The sequence below is a fragment of the Sander lucioperca genome, chromosome 15 (genome assembly GCF_008315115.2).
Source record: "Sander lucioperca isolate FBNREF2018 chromosome 15, SLUC_FBN_1.2, whole genome shotgun sequence".
NCBI lineage: Eukaryota > Metazoa > Chordata > Actinopteri > Perciformes > Percidae > Sander > Sander lucioperca.
This window is the reverse complement of record NC_050187.1, coordinates 14,828,409-14,845,419: the sequence shown is the minus strand read 5'-3', so window position 1 is coordinate 14,845,419 and position 17,011 is coordinate 14,828,409. Positions and strand designations below refer to the sequence as shown.

At 41.3% G+C, this 17,011-nt stretch overlaps 1 protein-coding gene across 1 annotated transcript; it reads right to left on the bottom strand.

The window, feature by feature from the left end:
• Positions 1 to 1,418: 1,418 nt before the first annotated feature.
• Positions 1,419 to 15,519, bottom strand: LOC116051362. Its single transcript, XM_035992523.1, has 16 exons — positions 13,817 to 15,519; positions 12,854 to 12,904; positions 10,875 to 10,975; positions 10,510 to 10,636; positions 10,335 to 10,384; positions 9,119 to 9,224; positions 8,394 to 8,552; positions 8,169 to 8,286; positions 8,019 to 8,080; positions 7,638 to 7,763; positions 7,462 to 7,550; positions 7,211 to 7,372; positions 6,867 to 7,063; positions 6,441 to 6,570; positions 3,250 to 3,443; positions 1,419 to 2,481 (listed from the first exon to the last, which is right to left on the bottom strand). The coding sequence occupies exons 1-16, from the start codon at positions 14,676 to 14,678 to the stop codon at positions 2,238 to 2,240; spliced, it is 2,778 nt and encodes a 925-aa protein (XP_035848416.1). The 5' UTR covers positions 14,679 to 15,519; the 3' UTR covers positions 1,419 to 2,237.
• Positions 15,520 to 17,011: the final 1,492 nt, after the last annotated feature.

Genomic DNA, 17,011 nt, shown 5'->3' with positions numbered 1-17,011 from the left:
GGAATTCCTTTGGCTCGCTTCAGACCTGCATGCATTTTATTGGGTTGTGTGGGATTTGGGCAGGAAACCAGAGCTTATGCCCCCTCTCCCACTTCAAACGGATGCCAGGCACCCTTAAATGTCATGGGGTGGTTAGAGAGTTGAAGGAGGTGGGAGGGAGGGGGATTGAGGAGTGAGAAACTGGGGCTCGCTGGGCGAAAGAGCAAAATCCAGCCTCACCGGGCTCACCTCACAGCTTATCAGTGTGTGCTGGATGTAGCTTTACCGAGGCTGCTAAGGCAAACCAGATGCAGTGTTGGTTGCTCTGTGCCACTACGTGTCAGGTACAGCCTGGGTCAACCTGAGGCGCCTTGGTAGTATAGAGGCCACTGTACAGGTTAAACTCACTGCAGATGTTCCTGACTAGCATACAGTAGAGTGTTGGGTCCTGCGGTTCGTCCTCTTGACTTGACAACATCTTTGAAAATGTTTTGAAGGTTTCATGGTGTCACTTCAATTACTCACCCTGATAGATTTCCTCTGCGTTTTAGATTGACAACTTGCAGTGGTTTATAGCTGGAGTATCACAGCCTGTTAGTGTGTGTTCTAGGGAGGGATGGTCACTGGGAATCCCACTGTGTCTTTCTACTCATGCCAGCAGCAGTGTTTATAGGATTTTGTCTCATTTTCTCCAGTGTTAATTTATTTCCATAAAGACAGCCATGACACATTCTCTCCTCTGCCTTCTGTCTCTGTGTGGCTTTACTTAACTGTGCTATTAATTTCTCTCTTTCATTCTGTGTTGAATGGAAGAATAGACCTGATTGACCTCAGCCCCTATTGCATGGTTACTTTGACAATGAGCATCATCACTATTGTCAATTTTTCTCCATCTCTTCCTCTCTGTGTCTCTCCCCTTTATCTCCCTCCGTCTCTCTCTCTCAGCTCTACATGTCTACATCCTGCTATTGCATTGTTTTGTGGTTTTGGATAACTTCTCACTATATTGTTATGCTTCCTGAGGTATGCCATTATGGTTCATCTGTGTCAGTGGGTAAATGAACATGTTGTGGCATGGTTGACTTTAATTTCCCTTGTCTGCGACTAAGTCTCTCAAATCTCTCTCTTGTCAGTATCATACTCCTCCCTCCCTGTGGGTCTGTTTGGCAACCAGAAAATACCATCTCTGTCATCATCGAGATTTTATGGAGCTCATTTGCCTTTGATTACAAAAACATTAATGCACAAATGTGTTGGTGACTGACCTGTGACCTTTCTCATCAAATGACAAGCGAAATGGATCTCATCACTTCTCCTCTCAGGCTCTTTAGACCCCAGGGGTCTGGGTCAGGGTTTGGTAGTGTTCGTGCTGTCTTTCTGTCAGACTTGCATGATCCACTGCCACTTAACGAGGGAGAACAAGGCTAAGAAATGAGGCATTTCCGGGCCCAAGGGTTTATTTTCTACAGCACTGTGGATTACATTACAACATACAAAGGGAAGACGTGACTCGTTTTTTAAAAATTCTTCTGCTCTGAACACTAAACCAGACCATCCTAGTGTCTAATCTTCAAAGAGAAATCAGGATATAAAGCTTTTGGACGTGTTGTTGTTATACCTTTTTTTACTCTATCCTGTTCTATCTGTACTTTAAAAAGGTGGAGCATTCTGTGTCCACTTCAGGCTTACATTGTACCCTCAGATATTACCCTGCTGGATGCTAAAAAGAACTGCTTATTACATATCCAGTGGAGTAAAGCTCTGCCTCTGTGTTTCTTCCTTTTACTTTTTATTTTCTCTCATACCACAAATATGCTGTAGAACAAGAAGAGATCCAAATAGGAAAGTGAATGTAGTCTTTGTTTGTGTTCTTTGTTTTCTTTTCCAGAAATATGTTTTTCATGGGCATTGTTCTGGACATACATTGAAACAATATGGATTATACACTACGAGTAACTACCAAGAAGTTATGTACATGTGGTGAGGCTTTAAAGTAGAAATACAAGTCACAAAAACACAGCCATGTTACTATTTGACATTCCTAACTACAAGGCTTTTGGCAAACATCTACAAAGAACATTTCATTAATACAGTAAACATGTTGACCTACGGAGGTAAATAACTAACAAATAAAATAGGAAATGGCATTTCACATTATGGGTCATTCTGCAGACCGACATCATCAACACTCTGCTCCATCCTCATCACCACTGTTTCTCTCAGTCTCTGTAGTTGTCTCTTTTCTCTCCGTTGTATCGTCAGATGGCCATTACCTTCCACTGTGGAGGGGTTTCCATGGTGATCACATCCCTTTCTGGGCAAATTGTTTGCATGGGATTAGGGTTGACGATGCGCTGCAGGACCAGAGGGGACTGCTGGGAGGTGGGGGTGGGCGGGGGCTGGCGAAGGACAACAATTTTAGCGCTGGGTCCCTGCAGCAGGATGTCAGTCAGCTCTTCCTGTGTAGAGTTGACCACCGGCACACCATTCACCTCCACCAGTCTACAAAGCCGATTATTACGCACGCACGCACGCACACACACACACACACACACACACACACACACACACACACACACACACACACACACACACAGGCAAAAATACAGGATATTCTCTACAGGTAAAGGCAGGACCTCTGTAAAGCTTATTTAACAAGCAATAAATAATATCAGTACAAAAACATTACCTTTACACAAAATTTCTCTTCATTAGTTTTTATTTATAACCAACCAAATAAAACTGACAGGGAAATAGCAACCCTTTGTATTTTTTTTAATAGCTGCATAAAGAGCACTGGCACAGATGCTATGATAAGTGAACACACACTGACTCTTTTCAGCTTCTGGGGTTCTGTCTTGCAGACATCTCTTTCTTTGGCAGGATTGTCTCTAAGAGATGCAAGATGTCAACTGTGTGTGTGTGTGTGTGTGTGTGTGTGGGTGTGGGTGTGTGGTGGGTGCAAATACTTAGTTTGAGAGTGCTGCGATTCTAAGCATGTTCTTATAATGCAGTAATTGCTTAATTATATAAAGTATTTTATCTGCTCCATTTCACTCGCTTCTGCATCCAAGTATTACATTACAGTGTTTGCTTGCTTTGGGCCCAATATCTGATGGGTTCCCATAGCTACCAAGCATAAAAAATGAGCCATGAAAGAAATGGGTGCGATGAGTGACATACTGAATACTACTCTCACTAACTAGGTGGCCAATGTGAACGCTTACCAAGTAATCACATAACTTGGTTTTGTATGTGTCTGTGTGTTACCTGTCATCCACACAGAGGTGAGCGTTGTCCACCTTGACCACTACTAGTCCGCTGTCTTCTCTGTAGCGACACGTAAAGCCATAATGGCCATCAGGGTTGTGGTTCTCCTGTACAACCAGTAGCATGGCAGGAGACTGCTGTGACACCAGCTGGCTCAGGCTACCAATGTCCAAACTCTTTTTCCGAGTTTTCTCCTAAATGTAGAAACAGCAAGAACATTTACACACATTGACAAACAGACTGCTTAAATGCAGATGTTTCAGATGTTAGGCCATAGCCTATTTGTGGTGGATTGATGTAAATGGCATGCACAATATGTTGTGCGTGACACTAGAAGTAGTATTTTTATAGTATATGTGTATTAAGTAAAGTGACTTCTCTGAGTATTGTCATAACTGAGTTTGCCAACCACACTGTGATGACAGGAAGCCCCCTGTAAAACAATATTTAGTTGTTTTCCAATTTAGTTTTTTTGTAAAGCTTAAACAACCAATATGTAACATGTACATTAGTGAGCATTAGAGGTGCTGGTAGGCAGATGTTTGGACTTTGGACAGAGCCAGGCTCGCTGATTCCCCCTGTTTCCAGCCTTTATCATTTAACTCTTGGCAAGAAAACGAATAAGTATGCTTTCCACAATGTCGAACTGTTCTTTTAAGGTACTGTAAATGGCAGACAGTTAAAGAGATTCAAAAGTAAACGTGCAACATCTTGTATAGTTATCTTTATCACAACCCTTTTGAATCTTTAAAATTTTCAAAGGTATGTTTCTGTGCTTCTGAAAAATAAACTATTGTCATTTCCTTAAAATAAAATTGTAACATTATTTCTTGGAAAAGGATTACAAATACCACTACACGGAGGCCCCCAAGAGATAAGACTGAGGCTGCGTCAAAGCCAGAAGACCACCAAGATGTAATGATTAGCTTTGGAAGAGATCACATCACAAGTAGCTTGCAGGGATCAGAAATAACTTGTGAGTCTGACCACTAAATTCCAATGTTCCCTTATCCCGCCTCTTGGCATACTCCCCCCTCCCTCTGAATGGCATGTGAACGCCTTGCAGCAATAGATGCCGTCTTGCCAGGGTCAGGGGTCAAAGCTAAGGCTTCTCTCTCCTCAGACAAGTGGGCCAGACAGGATATATCCACGGAAACGCAGCCCAAGCCCCTTGAGAAGCACACTCTAATGCGCATCATTTTCCCTTTTAGTTTGCCTCAATGTTGGACACACGCCAAGAGGCCGAGGAATTTTCTCTTCATATTCTTCTTGTTTATCCACAAGATCTCATCAAATCCTACCCTACCTGGGCCAGACATATCCCATATACACAACCAATGGACTGTTAGTAGGCAATTAAACACGGCTATTCAAGATCAAAAAGGTCACTCGGGGGAGAAATAACGGCTCACCTATTTTCTCATTAATGAGAAAATTTGGATTTTAAGTTGCAAATTTCAGCAACACACAATACTTTTCCTCCATCACAGGGAGCTACAACATGATCTTTGTTTCACCCAATGTGAGAAATGATCCTCTGACAGCTCAGACAACATAGGTGCGAAGTGGAAGTGATTGCATTTAATTTATAATGGTGTTGGTAGTTCTAAATTCAGTGCTGTCGATCTGAATGCTGATGCCTTGGCTGCTCCTACAGCAGAGATCTTTAACACAATCAACCTTGGTGTAGAACATGGAGGGCAGAGTAATGGGATATAATCTGACCACATTGATCAACTGGAGGCACCCTATTCATTTCTTAAATTCAGGGGCATGCCATGGCAAAGAGGCGGCACATTTTTCTCAGAACTCAATCTATCCTCACCAGACATGTAAGACTAAAGAGTGGGCAAAACAGTAATTCCAATTCCAATTTCCCCTCTTTAATAGTCTGTCTGAAGTTTTCAAGTTGTCCAAGCTAAACTGCTTATTTAAAATAATTTCCGCCAGTTTCTGTCCTTCCCCTTCTCCCCTCACTCTCTCCCTCTGTTTCTCTTGCTCCTTCCCCCTCGGCTGCTTTATTGATGCTCTCCAGTTGCAATAGATCCTGGAGATTAGACTGCCGATGATAAAATATTTCCTTATTGTCTGTAATGCGGGGCAGCCTACGAGACCAAACACGGCGGTCTGCTCCTTATTAGAGCAGCAGCTCCATCAGTTCCCAGGCTGCTCCTCAGCTCTGACCTGTGTGTTAACTCTGATTAGGTCATATGATAAACATTAGCGCTGCTGCTTTTCCCACAAACTCAGCACCTAAAAAAGCGTGGCCCCGGGGCGGCAACGTGACACGGGGCACCTTTCAAAGCCGAAGCCGCGTGTGTCCTTTCATGGCACCTCGTTAGGGCTTCTCCAACGGGATAAAAGAGCCACATTAAAAAAAGAAGTAGGCTCCTCCGGGGATAGATGGAGATAGTTTTACACATGCTGGCCCACTTCTCCATTGCACTCTCCCAGTGGCTTTTGTCACACACATTCCATTGTTGGTATGGTCACAGGCTCTCGGATGTCAGCGCTAAACATAATTTTCTCAGAAAAAGTGCATGTTCAGCCAAAAGACTTTACTCAGCCTTGTATACCCACTCTCTAACTGCACAGCTTAACAAAACAGAGTAGACTGAATGGAGCATTGTGTTGTCACTCAGGACAGTAAAGGCAAGATCAAAGATGATGGACCTAATAGTGTCAAGTAATGAACTACCACATCAGGAAGCTATTACCACCTTTCCTAATGTGTGCTAATTCTATTGTAAACAAATATGTGAACTTCACATTCTGTCGATTAATTTACCCTCTAGGTCTGTGATTATCACAACATGGCTTTCATTAGTGACGAAAAGGCCAGTTATACAGTGTACATTACTAGGTGTTCTGCTATGGTTAAAGACATAGGGGACAGCATTGGCCACAAATTTGACTGTTCTTTCTTCAGCAAAAGTTTGATTTCAGTATCCCGTATTACACATGCTACTCTCAATAGTGTCGTTTTGATGCAAATATCAGTTTCTCATTGTTTATATCAAAACATTCTCTGACTCAGACCATACAGCTTTCCCACATATTGGTGTGACTGTGTTTCACATGCTATCGATTAAACTCCACTGACTAAGCTCCAGGCCTTCAGCTTGTTGGTTAAATTCAGCAGCAGTTCAAATAATCCATGAAAGGTGTTTGTAATTTTGGATCAGTAGTACCTTAACATAGCTTTCTTGCAAAGCATTTTGGAGGTGAGCCGCCTGCCGGTTGAGATGTACCATGGAAATCTCCTCCTTAAACACTTGGCAGTTCAGCTTCATCTTTTCCAAGAGACGAACGTCCAACTGTCTGAATGGCAGGAGACCACATTTCAGAAAAGATCACAGATTTACATATATATGTGGTTTATGAAATATGTAGTTCAAATGTAGTAAGGTTTTATGTGAATTTCACCAGAGTTAAATAAACACAGCCGTTTATTTTCCTTGGAGTAGCAATGCTGTCTCTGTACCCCTGATTACCTTTTGGTATGCAGCAACATCACATAGTCTGTTTGGGTGGATGGCAGTCTCACACAAACAAGTAGCACAAACAACAAGACATTGATTGAACAAGCTACTAATTAACAGAGGCAGTCCACCTACTTCTTCTTGTGAGCAGTGGAGTTGTTAACGGTGTCTCTGAGGGTCTGCAGGCTCTGCCTCTTGTCATTGAGTTGGCTTTTAACCAACTCCAACCTCTGCATCAGCTCCGCAGAGCCGAGCCTGTCTACATCCAAATCTCCATCCATGTTCTTTATCTCTGAGCAAAATGCCACCAGGCCGTGGTGGAGCTCCTGGACCTTTGGGTTTCAAAAGAACAGTTGTTCCTGCATGATTATATTCACTACCAAGCTGATAACATCACCACAGTTATGGCATCATTACATGTAGAGCAAATGTTATTCTGTTACATATTTACATAGATGTAGTTGAAGACAGATATTGACCTGAAGGATGACATTTTGTAGCGAGTCCACCTGTTGGTTTAGCTCCCTGATCCTCTCTTCTTTAGCTGGCTGGTTCACCTCGACATTTTTGTTGACATTGCTGTTCTCATTAGAGCTGTTGACTTCTGGATTATTGTGTGAAGCAGTACCTGATGACTTCTCCTATGATGCAAAAACATACACAAATGTATCTTGTTAATGTTATATGTCAGGTGAAGCCTGGTACCTTACATTTAATTGATCAGTGTTACCGTTTTACTCAAATGCAGCTCCAATTGTCTATTCTCTGATGTCAGTAGATTCCCAATCTGCTGATCTGGTGGGAGCTCCTCTGATAAACCTTAAAAACATAGCGCATTGCAGTATATGAATACATATGTCTGTTTTTTTTGTTTTTTTGATAAAGACTACATGATGTGCTGTGCACCTTGCTTTTCTTTCAGTATGAAAAGGCTCTTATCTTCTGTCATTCCCAACATTTTGATGCATGACTCCATGATTTTTCCCACTGTTGTTTCCTTTGGGGTTCTGAGATGAACTATCCGCTCTGATGCTGCAACACAACATGTCAATCAGAAGTAATATGGAAGCCTGATTTATTCTCACATACGTGTCCTTTTATGTATATGAAAGCAACAGCCAACCCACAGGCTACACACTGCATAATGTGGCTATATATGGCTATATGTAAGTGAATATTACATATTCACACCCACTTGTATGCTCTAAATGTACATAGTTTTTCTTTATAGTGTATTAGTTATAATATACTGCATATATTTAACCTTTAAACAATTCAGTTACTCACCATTAATAGCAATCTCTATCAGTTGAGAATTCCTCTGCACCTTGTAGTTTTGGCTATTGTTTCTATTGTGGAAAAAGGCCAAGAGATTAAAACAAAGCTTGTTTTTTTGTTTTTTTGTTTTCATTGTATACTGTAAACGAGAGACTGTACCTGAGCTTGAGGGAACGGCGATTCATGCTCAGGCAGCTAACATGAGGAGAGGACTTAGATTTGCTCATTGACGCTAATGTTGCAGTGAATGTCTCAACATTATTAGGACCTAAGGATTCTGTAGAAAAAAAAAGAAACATCAGTTAACATCTTCTTGACATTGACTTTATTTGCAAGCTGTCAAAGTAAATGTTTATTTGTAATGTTGTGAAGATAAAAGTGTACCAAGCAGAGAGTTGAGTGTCTGGGTGATGGTGCTGGGGGGGTGCAGCTCATTATAAATGGCCGACAGTAGCAGCTCCCTATCTTCCAGTGTGGCGATATGGAGGATGTCCAGAGTCTTCACATCCACCAAAGCAATATCTGCTCCACACAGTTTTACTTCTGAAAGAGAAACATTTAGAATGTTTTTTTTTTTGTCTAAAGGTAAATGATAAGTCTTTGCATACCTGAATGCCATTTCATTAAAAAAAAAAAAAAAAGTGGAAATTGGACATGTAGTAATACACAAGTGACATCTTTATGAGAGAGAAAGTAGAAGAAATCTGAAAATTAAAATGTAACTGTTAGCATTTACAAAAATATATAAATTTTTACAGACTTATATCAGCTTTCAGCTATTAGCTACTTTACTACATTACAAAAGGAATATGACAGAGGTTATATAAAATAATTAGTCATTTTTGACTAAATGAAATATGAAGGATAGTAAGACAAGTTTATTATTGCATACACCTCTTGCATATTGCAGTTAAAATATGATCTATGCAGTGATTATGTCAGGTTTAATCTTACATTATCCTCATCTCCTTTTCCACAGTTATTGACATTCATTAAAAAAAATTTTTTTTGATTTGATCTGCGGTGGACAAAAATCAAATTGGCAATGTCTGCCTTTGTTATATAACCACAGGGCTGGGAGAGGAGACTGTCATAAAAATGTGTTTTACCTCTGATGAAAGGAAGACATTTCTGCAGTCCAATACTGGTAAACCACTGGCAGACTTCATCTGTGTTCAGCTCCTGAAGACATTTGGCCACTTGCCTGTCAACGTCCTGGGGAGAAGGAGAGGTTACATACCTGCTGGTTATACCACATTCTACAAGATGCGGCATGGGAAAAACTGCTTTCATTACTTTTATAAAACCTCTTCACCCAAGTAACATACTTTTTAAACTATTGTTTTGAGATGTGATACAGTTATATACAGTATGTATTTATCAATCCAAAAAGTAAGCAAAGGTTGGGAATTTCAAACAGAGTGGCACATGATGACGCAAAGAGATGATTCTGACTCAAACGGCTGCATGTTAAAACCTATTTAATGGGAGGCAAGACATCCTGCTTAAACTGCCAGGCATTTGGTCATTGTGTGTGTTACTGATTCATTTAGAGTAAGTATGACTGTGTTGGATATCCATGTTTCGACATATCACAGCAAATAAACACATCTGTGTGTTTAACTGTAAGCAAGTGATTAAAAATACTGAAAAGAAATGTTTACCTAAACACATGTTTCTATGTCATCGTTGCCTTAGTCACATATTCTCTGTTTATGGTGTTCCTGAGAGAAAAACTAGTCTTCCCTGCTGCCAACAGAGGCTTTTACAAGGTGACTGTGGAGTGATTAGATAAATTGAGGTTAGGTTGTCTTAGGGATGTCATTATTATGTTATAAGACAGAGACTTTTAGAAAAGAAAAAACCCTATTAGATCATAATTTACCAACACCACATAAATAATCCATAGTTACAGCCATTTTGTCTAATTTGGGGTCCCAGTGTGGGGCTCTGGTGTGAGGCGTGGCTGCTTAAGATACACGTTGCATAAATTTCTCTTATGTAGTTGATTGGGTACCAGAGGAAAATAAAACCGATATTGCATGGAGGTAATAAGTGCAGGACGTGAGCAATTTGCCTTTAAGAAAAAAAACAAATCTTTCCGTTTTGTGTTTCAGCTAACACATGGATCGCTAAGGATACGAGCAATCTTGCTTGGCGAATCCTGGACACAAACGAAGATTCTGAGACTATTTGCAGAGTCATTGCTTTGACAGATCAAGGGAGCTGGGAAATATAAACAGAGCATATTCTGTAATTGCGGCAGGGCTCTGGGCTGTGTGCTGATGCCACCCTGAAGGCCCTTGCTTTAATGGTTTACAGTACCTTCTCAGGGAAGTTTCCATTCTGATCCTTAGACTGAGGCATATATGATGCTGCATGAAAGCCATACAAAAAAAACAGAGACATGTACGGTTATTTTTGCATTATGTATTAGTCCAAACAGAAATATTATGTAGAACAATCTTGTTTGTCCATAATATGATATTACCAGACTCACCAACGGTTATGCGTCGTTGTCGTGGTGACCCCTCCTCTTCCTGGTGCTCTGTGGTCTGGGTTAAAGCGTGGAAAGTGGCGCTCCTGGTTAGTGGGTCCCCAAAACTGCAGGAACGCGTTACTGGCCTCTGTCACGTAATACAGGTTTCAGTTAACATTAGATTGATAATTGAGCCCAGTCAAATCAATTCACAGTCAGTAAGTATTTTGAAGTCGTAATACGTGGTCATAGATAGTGTAAATCAGATGAAGCACATTTCTTCCAGGAATTTGTAGTAACTCTCTGTAGATACCTTTAAATACATTACAGGTGCATATGCAGTATGAAGAGATGATGAAAAAATGTTAATTGCATGGTCTTCATACCCTTTGGTGAGTAAATGTGTCCATGTTGGCAGCGTGAGGAAGCCGACAGAGTTCAGCTTTCAGCATGTCGGAGCAGCTCACATCTCTGTTGCTTAGTTCATCTGCATAGTAATAATAAACAATAAGTCGATAAATGTATAAGAATTGATCCCAGTTATTCCTATCTTAGATCGTCCATGTATGGGAAACAAACTATTTAATGAAGACCATATTTTCACTCTTTGAAGCCACTTTATTCTTATGGCTTCAGGCCTTCTCAGCCTTTTTCTGGCGTACAGGTCACCAGGTCTATTTACAATGCATTAGCTGGTGCTGATACTGGACGCAGCTAGATGGGGTTGCTTGGCAACCCGTCATGCACACTAATGTCCGTCTGGTTGATGACATACTTCTCTGACAACCCAAGTTCTTTCCCACAGAAAGCTCATATTCTTACATTTTCTAAATGTCACTTGGTCAGCGAGCAGATATCGTTTTTTCTGCTATCATAACAAGCAAGACGAATGAGGCTGAAAATATGGCATCCAAGCTAGGGCTGGCTTTCTCAGGAAACACAACTCTATGATGTGATAGATGTTGGAATGTTTGCAGTTCTGATTTGTAACTACTTTAAGTTTTATATCTTCACAGATTAAAGCGTAACAAGCCCCTTTACTGTTTAAAACAGTAGTCTTTTCAAGTAGTTTACCTAACAAAAAAATCCAGCCTAATTTCTTAAACACATGTTTTTCATTTCAGGGGCCTGTTTCTGAAAGGCTGGTTTGACATGGATGGGAGTTTAGATGGAGTCAGAATCAGATAAGATAATGTAATTGGTTTATGTGTGTCAGCAGTGGAATCTTGTCTGGTTCCTTGAGAGACAGTGGAGTACAAAGAAGGGGGCAGTGAGCTGGCACTCTCTTCATCACCTGGCTGGCCTGTGAGTCACTCTGTAGAGGATCATATTGTCTGGCCTACAGCTAAGCAAATTCAGAACACTGCATGCAAAACACAACCGTCTTGACTAGAACAGCCAAGTGAGAAAAGCGATGAGTCTTAGCTATAAGATCCTGAGAAAATCATTTCCAGTCTCGCTCTGTGACTTCGTTTCACCATGCATGGAGAGAAGGGACACAAGGTGGAGAGCTGTCTGAGAATGCTAATGGAGGGTAGCATTACACCCACCCTACCACAGCCATGTTCAGACTTCACACAGCCTGCGTCGTCCAGGAAAAGGCCAATCAAAACAAAGGACAGGAAAATTTAGGCAGGCTTAGGGACGCAGCCTGATGTTGCCTTAAAGGGTGAAATCACCAGTAACGGAGAGATGAACATCATTCCCAGTCTGAATTGGCTCAGTCAGGACAAGTCAAAGCATGAGGGAGTTCTCTTTCCCTTGACTGGTTAGCACAGACAAACACATTGCATCCTTGCACGCACACAATACAAACACACTGAGCAATCTAGGTTTGGTTCGTGACAAGTTTGACAACTAGTCACACACAGACACACACAGGGTTAATGGCAAAGCAAAGCTTTAGAGTCAGAACTTTTCAGCACATTTATGTAATGGATAGGCAAAAGTGATGCTTATCGTTTCCAGTATTATTGTCCTCCTCTGGTTTGAAAAGAAATTAAGCTCTTTGAGAGACGACTGAGGGAGGAGAGCATGCTGAGTCACAGGAACCCAAAACCTGGGAACCGCCTGCCCAGCCACACACTGGGAATATACACACAATGGCTAAAAAGGGATTCCAACAAAGGGGAACTTCTGCAACTCCCAAAGGAGGCGTTCGAGGTACTGTAGCCATGTCACATAATGACTGCAATTTCATCTGAATGGGGAACTGAGATCAAAACGAAGAGGCAACACATGAGCTCAACAGCTGGATGAAGCGAACCATCATCTGGTGCCATTTACCTCTCACCTAGAGTTTGCCTAAATGGAAGCAGAAAGGTTTAAATACAAATACTTGCAAATTCACTTTAAGAAAACTCACCCAAGTTGTGCTCAGTAAATGACAAAAGATTTATTCCAGTGTTGAAGCTTCCTATGACAGAGAAAGAAACCAAGACAACCTTTGTGACCATTTCCTTTAAAATAAAACATGAACATTAAAGTTCTCATATTATGCTCATTTTCAGTTCCATAATTGTATTTAGAGGTTGTACCAGAATAGGTTTATGTGGTTTCATTTTCAGAAAACACCATATATTTGTTGTACTGCACATTGCTGCAGCTCCTCTTTTCACCCTGTGTGTTGAGCTCTCTGTTTTAGCTACAGAGTGAGACATCGCACTTCTATTCCATCTTTGTTGGGAGTTGCACATCCGCAGTAAGTACTGCTAGCTAGTCAGTTGCAGAGTATTAGGGCGTGCCACGCTAGCAGCTAGGCGAGCATTATAACGTGTGTTACAAAGTTTTTATGCTCAGCCTTTTTTAATATAAACAATGGCTCAGTTATATTCAAATGTCCTAGTAAGCCATGACAGTGCAAATCATTCTGTGCAACAGCTCAACATTTTGTCTAATTAATGTTTTATTTTGTTGGCTAAATACAATCACCTGGGTTTTGTTCAGTGGGTATAGGTTACAGTAAATGTATAATTTCAAATAGTTAAGGTAAGACTTTGGAGTTGCTGTATACAGTCACTGGGCACAGTTGCTGCTAATTGCTCGTTAAACCACAATGTCTCATTTTCTATTTCTACACGAGTCAAACACACAACCGGTAAATGTGGCAGGTTTGGAGTCGTTGGAAGGTACATATGACAAAGCTAAGCAGTGTTTTTGCTAAGCTCTTCTAAACATCACGGAGGTACCTCGCTATTGAGCTCACAGAAATTAATTTAACATTAATCGTCTCATCTACAGTATCTCCTAGTAAGAAAGCAAACAAGTTTTGTTTTATTTGTGGATTTCATTGAAACATCACTGGAGATGTTATCACTGTTAGACTCACTTTTCTGGGGGTACTTAGGGAGAGGAGCCACCTGGTAGGCGCAACGTAAGAAGCTGGGCTTTTTTTTCTCTTCGTCCCCCTCTTTGGCTGTCACAGCCTCTCTCTCTTCTCCACACTCATCACTTGGGTCCTCTTCAGGCTCAGCTGCATAATCAGCACTGACCTTATTCTCAGCCCGTGCGAATTCCTCTGTTGACTCCTCTGCCTCCACACTCTCCATCTTTTCCTCATAACTCTCCTGGTCACCAGCAGCAAAGCTTCCATCACTGCCAGATGTATGTGCCACACTTTCTTCTGAATTCCTGTCAAAGAACTGATCATCATCAACAACTTCAGAGGGAGTGGGAGGGATCAGCTTAATTACAGGTGGTGTCAGGAGGCTATCGCAAGATGGTGTGCCATCAGTGCCACTCACAAACAGCAACGGGTTTTCCTCCTCTTCTTCATCATCTTCTCCACTGGTAGAAGTGATAGCCGGTTGGGCCTGGGACTCTATAGGGAGTGAAGACAGAGGCTTCAGGCGTTGCTTTTTCAGAACCCTCCGGCAGGCTGACACAGAGCTGGCTGAGCGGGCCATGGTGTTCCTCGAGGTCACGGGGTCCTCCTCGAACAGGGTGAAGCTGGTGTTAACTATTCCCAGATCCTCTACTGTAATCTGGATAGCCTCCCTCTCACCTGATTCCTCTTGATCCAAGTGTGGATGCTGAGGGCCTGCATTCATCTTCTTTTCCTGCTCCTGCAGAGTGTCCCTCTCCTCACCTTGCCAACATGAGCAGCAGAAAAGCCTGCCTGTAAGACTTTGAGTGCTCTTCCTCCATGGGCGCCTACGAGGCCGCTGTTTCTCTGCATTTGGACTTGTCATAGCAGTGGCTGCCTAACCATACGCTGGCTATACTGCTAAACACACCATTCTTCAGTTTGATCAGATAAACCTCTGCAGACTAAAGAGAAGATCAACAACCATCCACACCTCGGAGATATAATACTGTCCCTGTGATAGGTGCCTAAGCATCTGCACAAACACTCATCAGCAACATGTGTTGCTTAGCAGAGGAGTGAAATAAATGGACCAATTCATGCCGGGTCAGGTGAACACTTGAAATGAATGCTGGGCTTAATCAGCAGGCTTTGATATGTTAAGCAGCATCATTGCAGATACAGCTCTGGTTTCAAAGGGCTCTTATAAGACAGCAACACCCTGCCAAAACAAAATCTTGGCATATGTAATGTAGATAATAATAAGGACAGTAAATTGCATTTGTATGATTATACTGTGTGTGTGTGTGTGTGTGTGTGTGTGTGTGTGTGTGTGTGTGTTTGTAATACAGTATTGCACGTGTCCATACATGACCGTGCATGTGTCAGGGCATGTGATTATATTATTACAAGTCAGTGTTCAATTTCGATGGGTCATCTGTCGGGGACTTAGACTTAGCATGTACTATATGGAAACTGGTGAGAATATTGGCTGGCGGATGCTTGGCTCATACAACCCCTATGGCATCAGATGATGTTTTCTTCATTCCACAGGCCCAGTCCTGTTCTCTGCTACATGATAAGTCATCCAGCATCATCTTAAAACCTTTATGCCACACCACCCACATCGAGAGCTTGTACGAAAAGATAATATCTGTGTGTTTTTCTCACGCCCATAAAGTGACAGTACAGTGATGGGAATAATTACTCACATTACTTCACAAGTAACCTCTCATATTTCAATTTCTCTTCAGAGTGAAAGGAAGCTGCTACTGTGTGTTTTTTATTTAACTCTGTCATTAACTCAGTTTCTTCTATTTTTACATCAGCATTTGGTTCTCCCCTTTTAGAAATGTAGCTCTTGTGTTTACAAGCCACTTTCCAATAGGCAAGATGTTTACCTGCCCAGAGTGTGTAAAATCTAGATTAACTTCCTTCAGTTTTAAAGTTATTCTTTTTCTTTTTATTCATATATTTCTTCTGTATATGCATTATACTACCCACATTCATATGGAAAACTCAGCTCTATGTTTAAATTAATTTAATTAAAATCTACCACAAAGGTTGCCTTTATTGGGGTTTTAACAACACTATGACTATTTTTTCCCAAGTAAAAGCTGATCTCAGACACAGTAACTATTCTCAAATTAGGCTAAACAATTTGTTGGTGTGCAGTAGTATAATGTCTGCACACTGGCAGCAGATAGAAGCAAAAGTAGTGCTTTCAAATTTTTCTAGACACCCTGAGCATTTCAGGTGGTAAAGTTCCAGAGAGACTTAGTTGCTAGGCACAAATTACACCTCTAGGTGATTTCAGTGGGAGGCCAGCTGACTATTGACAGAGTTAGTGCAGGGCTGAAGACTCTTTGTAGTGGAATGAAAAGTGCTTTTATACCCGTGTCACTCAGAAACCCACACGATTGTTTCCACTGGGAGAAACATGGCCTCAGAATTAGCAGCAGATGAGAAACTATTTGAGTTCAGTTTAGCTCAGATTTGAGCATGACACGGCAAAACTAAAAGGCCAAGACACACACAAGCTGAGAGCTACAGTACATTTAGAGAGGTGAGGAGGACATGCATTAGAAAAAGGAAACTTAGCCCTCAGCTGAAAACCATTTTTGGAGTTAAGCATTTAAAAAAAAACTTTATACAGTACTGTACAATGTTTTAACAATGCACACTTGTTCTCAACACTGCAGAATCATACAATTTACATATATTGTATATGTTTTGCTCTTGAAGTAGGGGTTGGTGACATAATCCTGGTCAATACTACATGCCCAACAAAGGGGGGCAGTAGAGAGCAGATGCACAGCACTGACAGGACATAAAACAGAACCCACCACTTCTTAGAACGACCTCCTCTGGTATTCACAAGTCTGGATAAAGTTAAACCACACAAGTGCTTTTCATTCGCAGCCTAGTGAGGCTGGCTTTCATGATATCTTGATCTGGTATTTGCAAGAATATCAAGTTTTGTCATAATCCTTTTTACATGTTGTTTGAATATACATAAGCAGTAGGGGAATGAAAAGATATATGTAGGATTAATGTCCCATCTCCTTTATACGGGATATGTTTGAAATTAGCTGAAAATCTGTGACCTTACTAGCAGATTTATAAAAAATGAGTTCCTTATGACAAATGTTGAGAGACACCGTAAGTGACAGACAGACAAAAATGAATTTTTCACAGCTGCCGTAGCCTGGGGCCGTC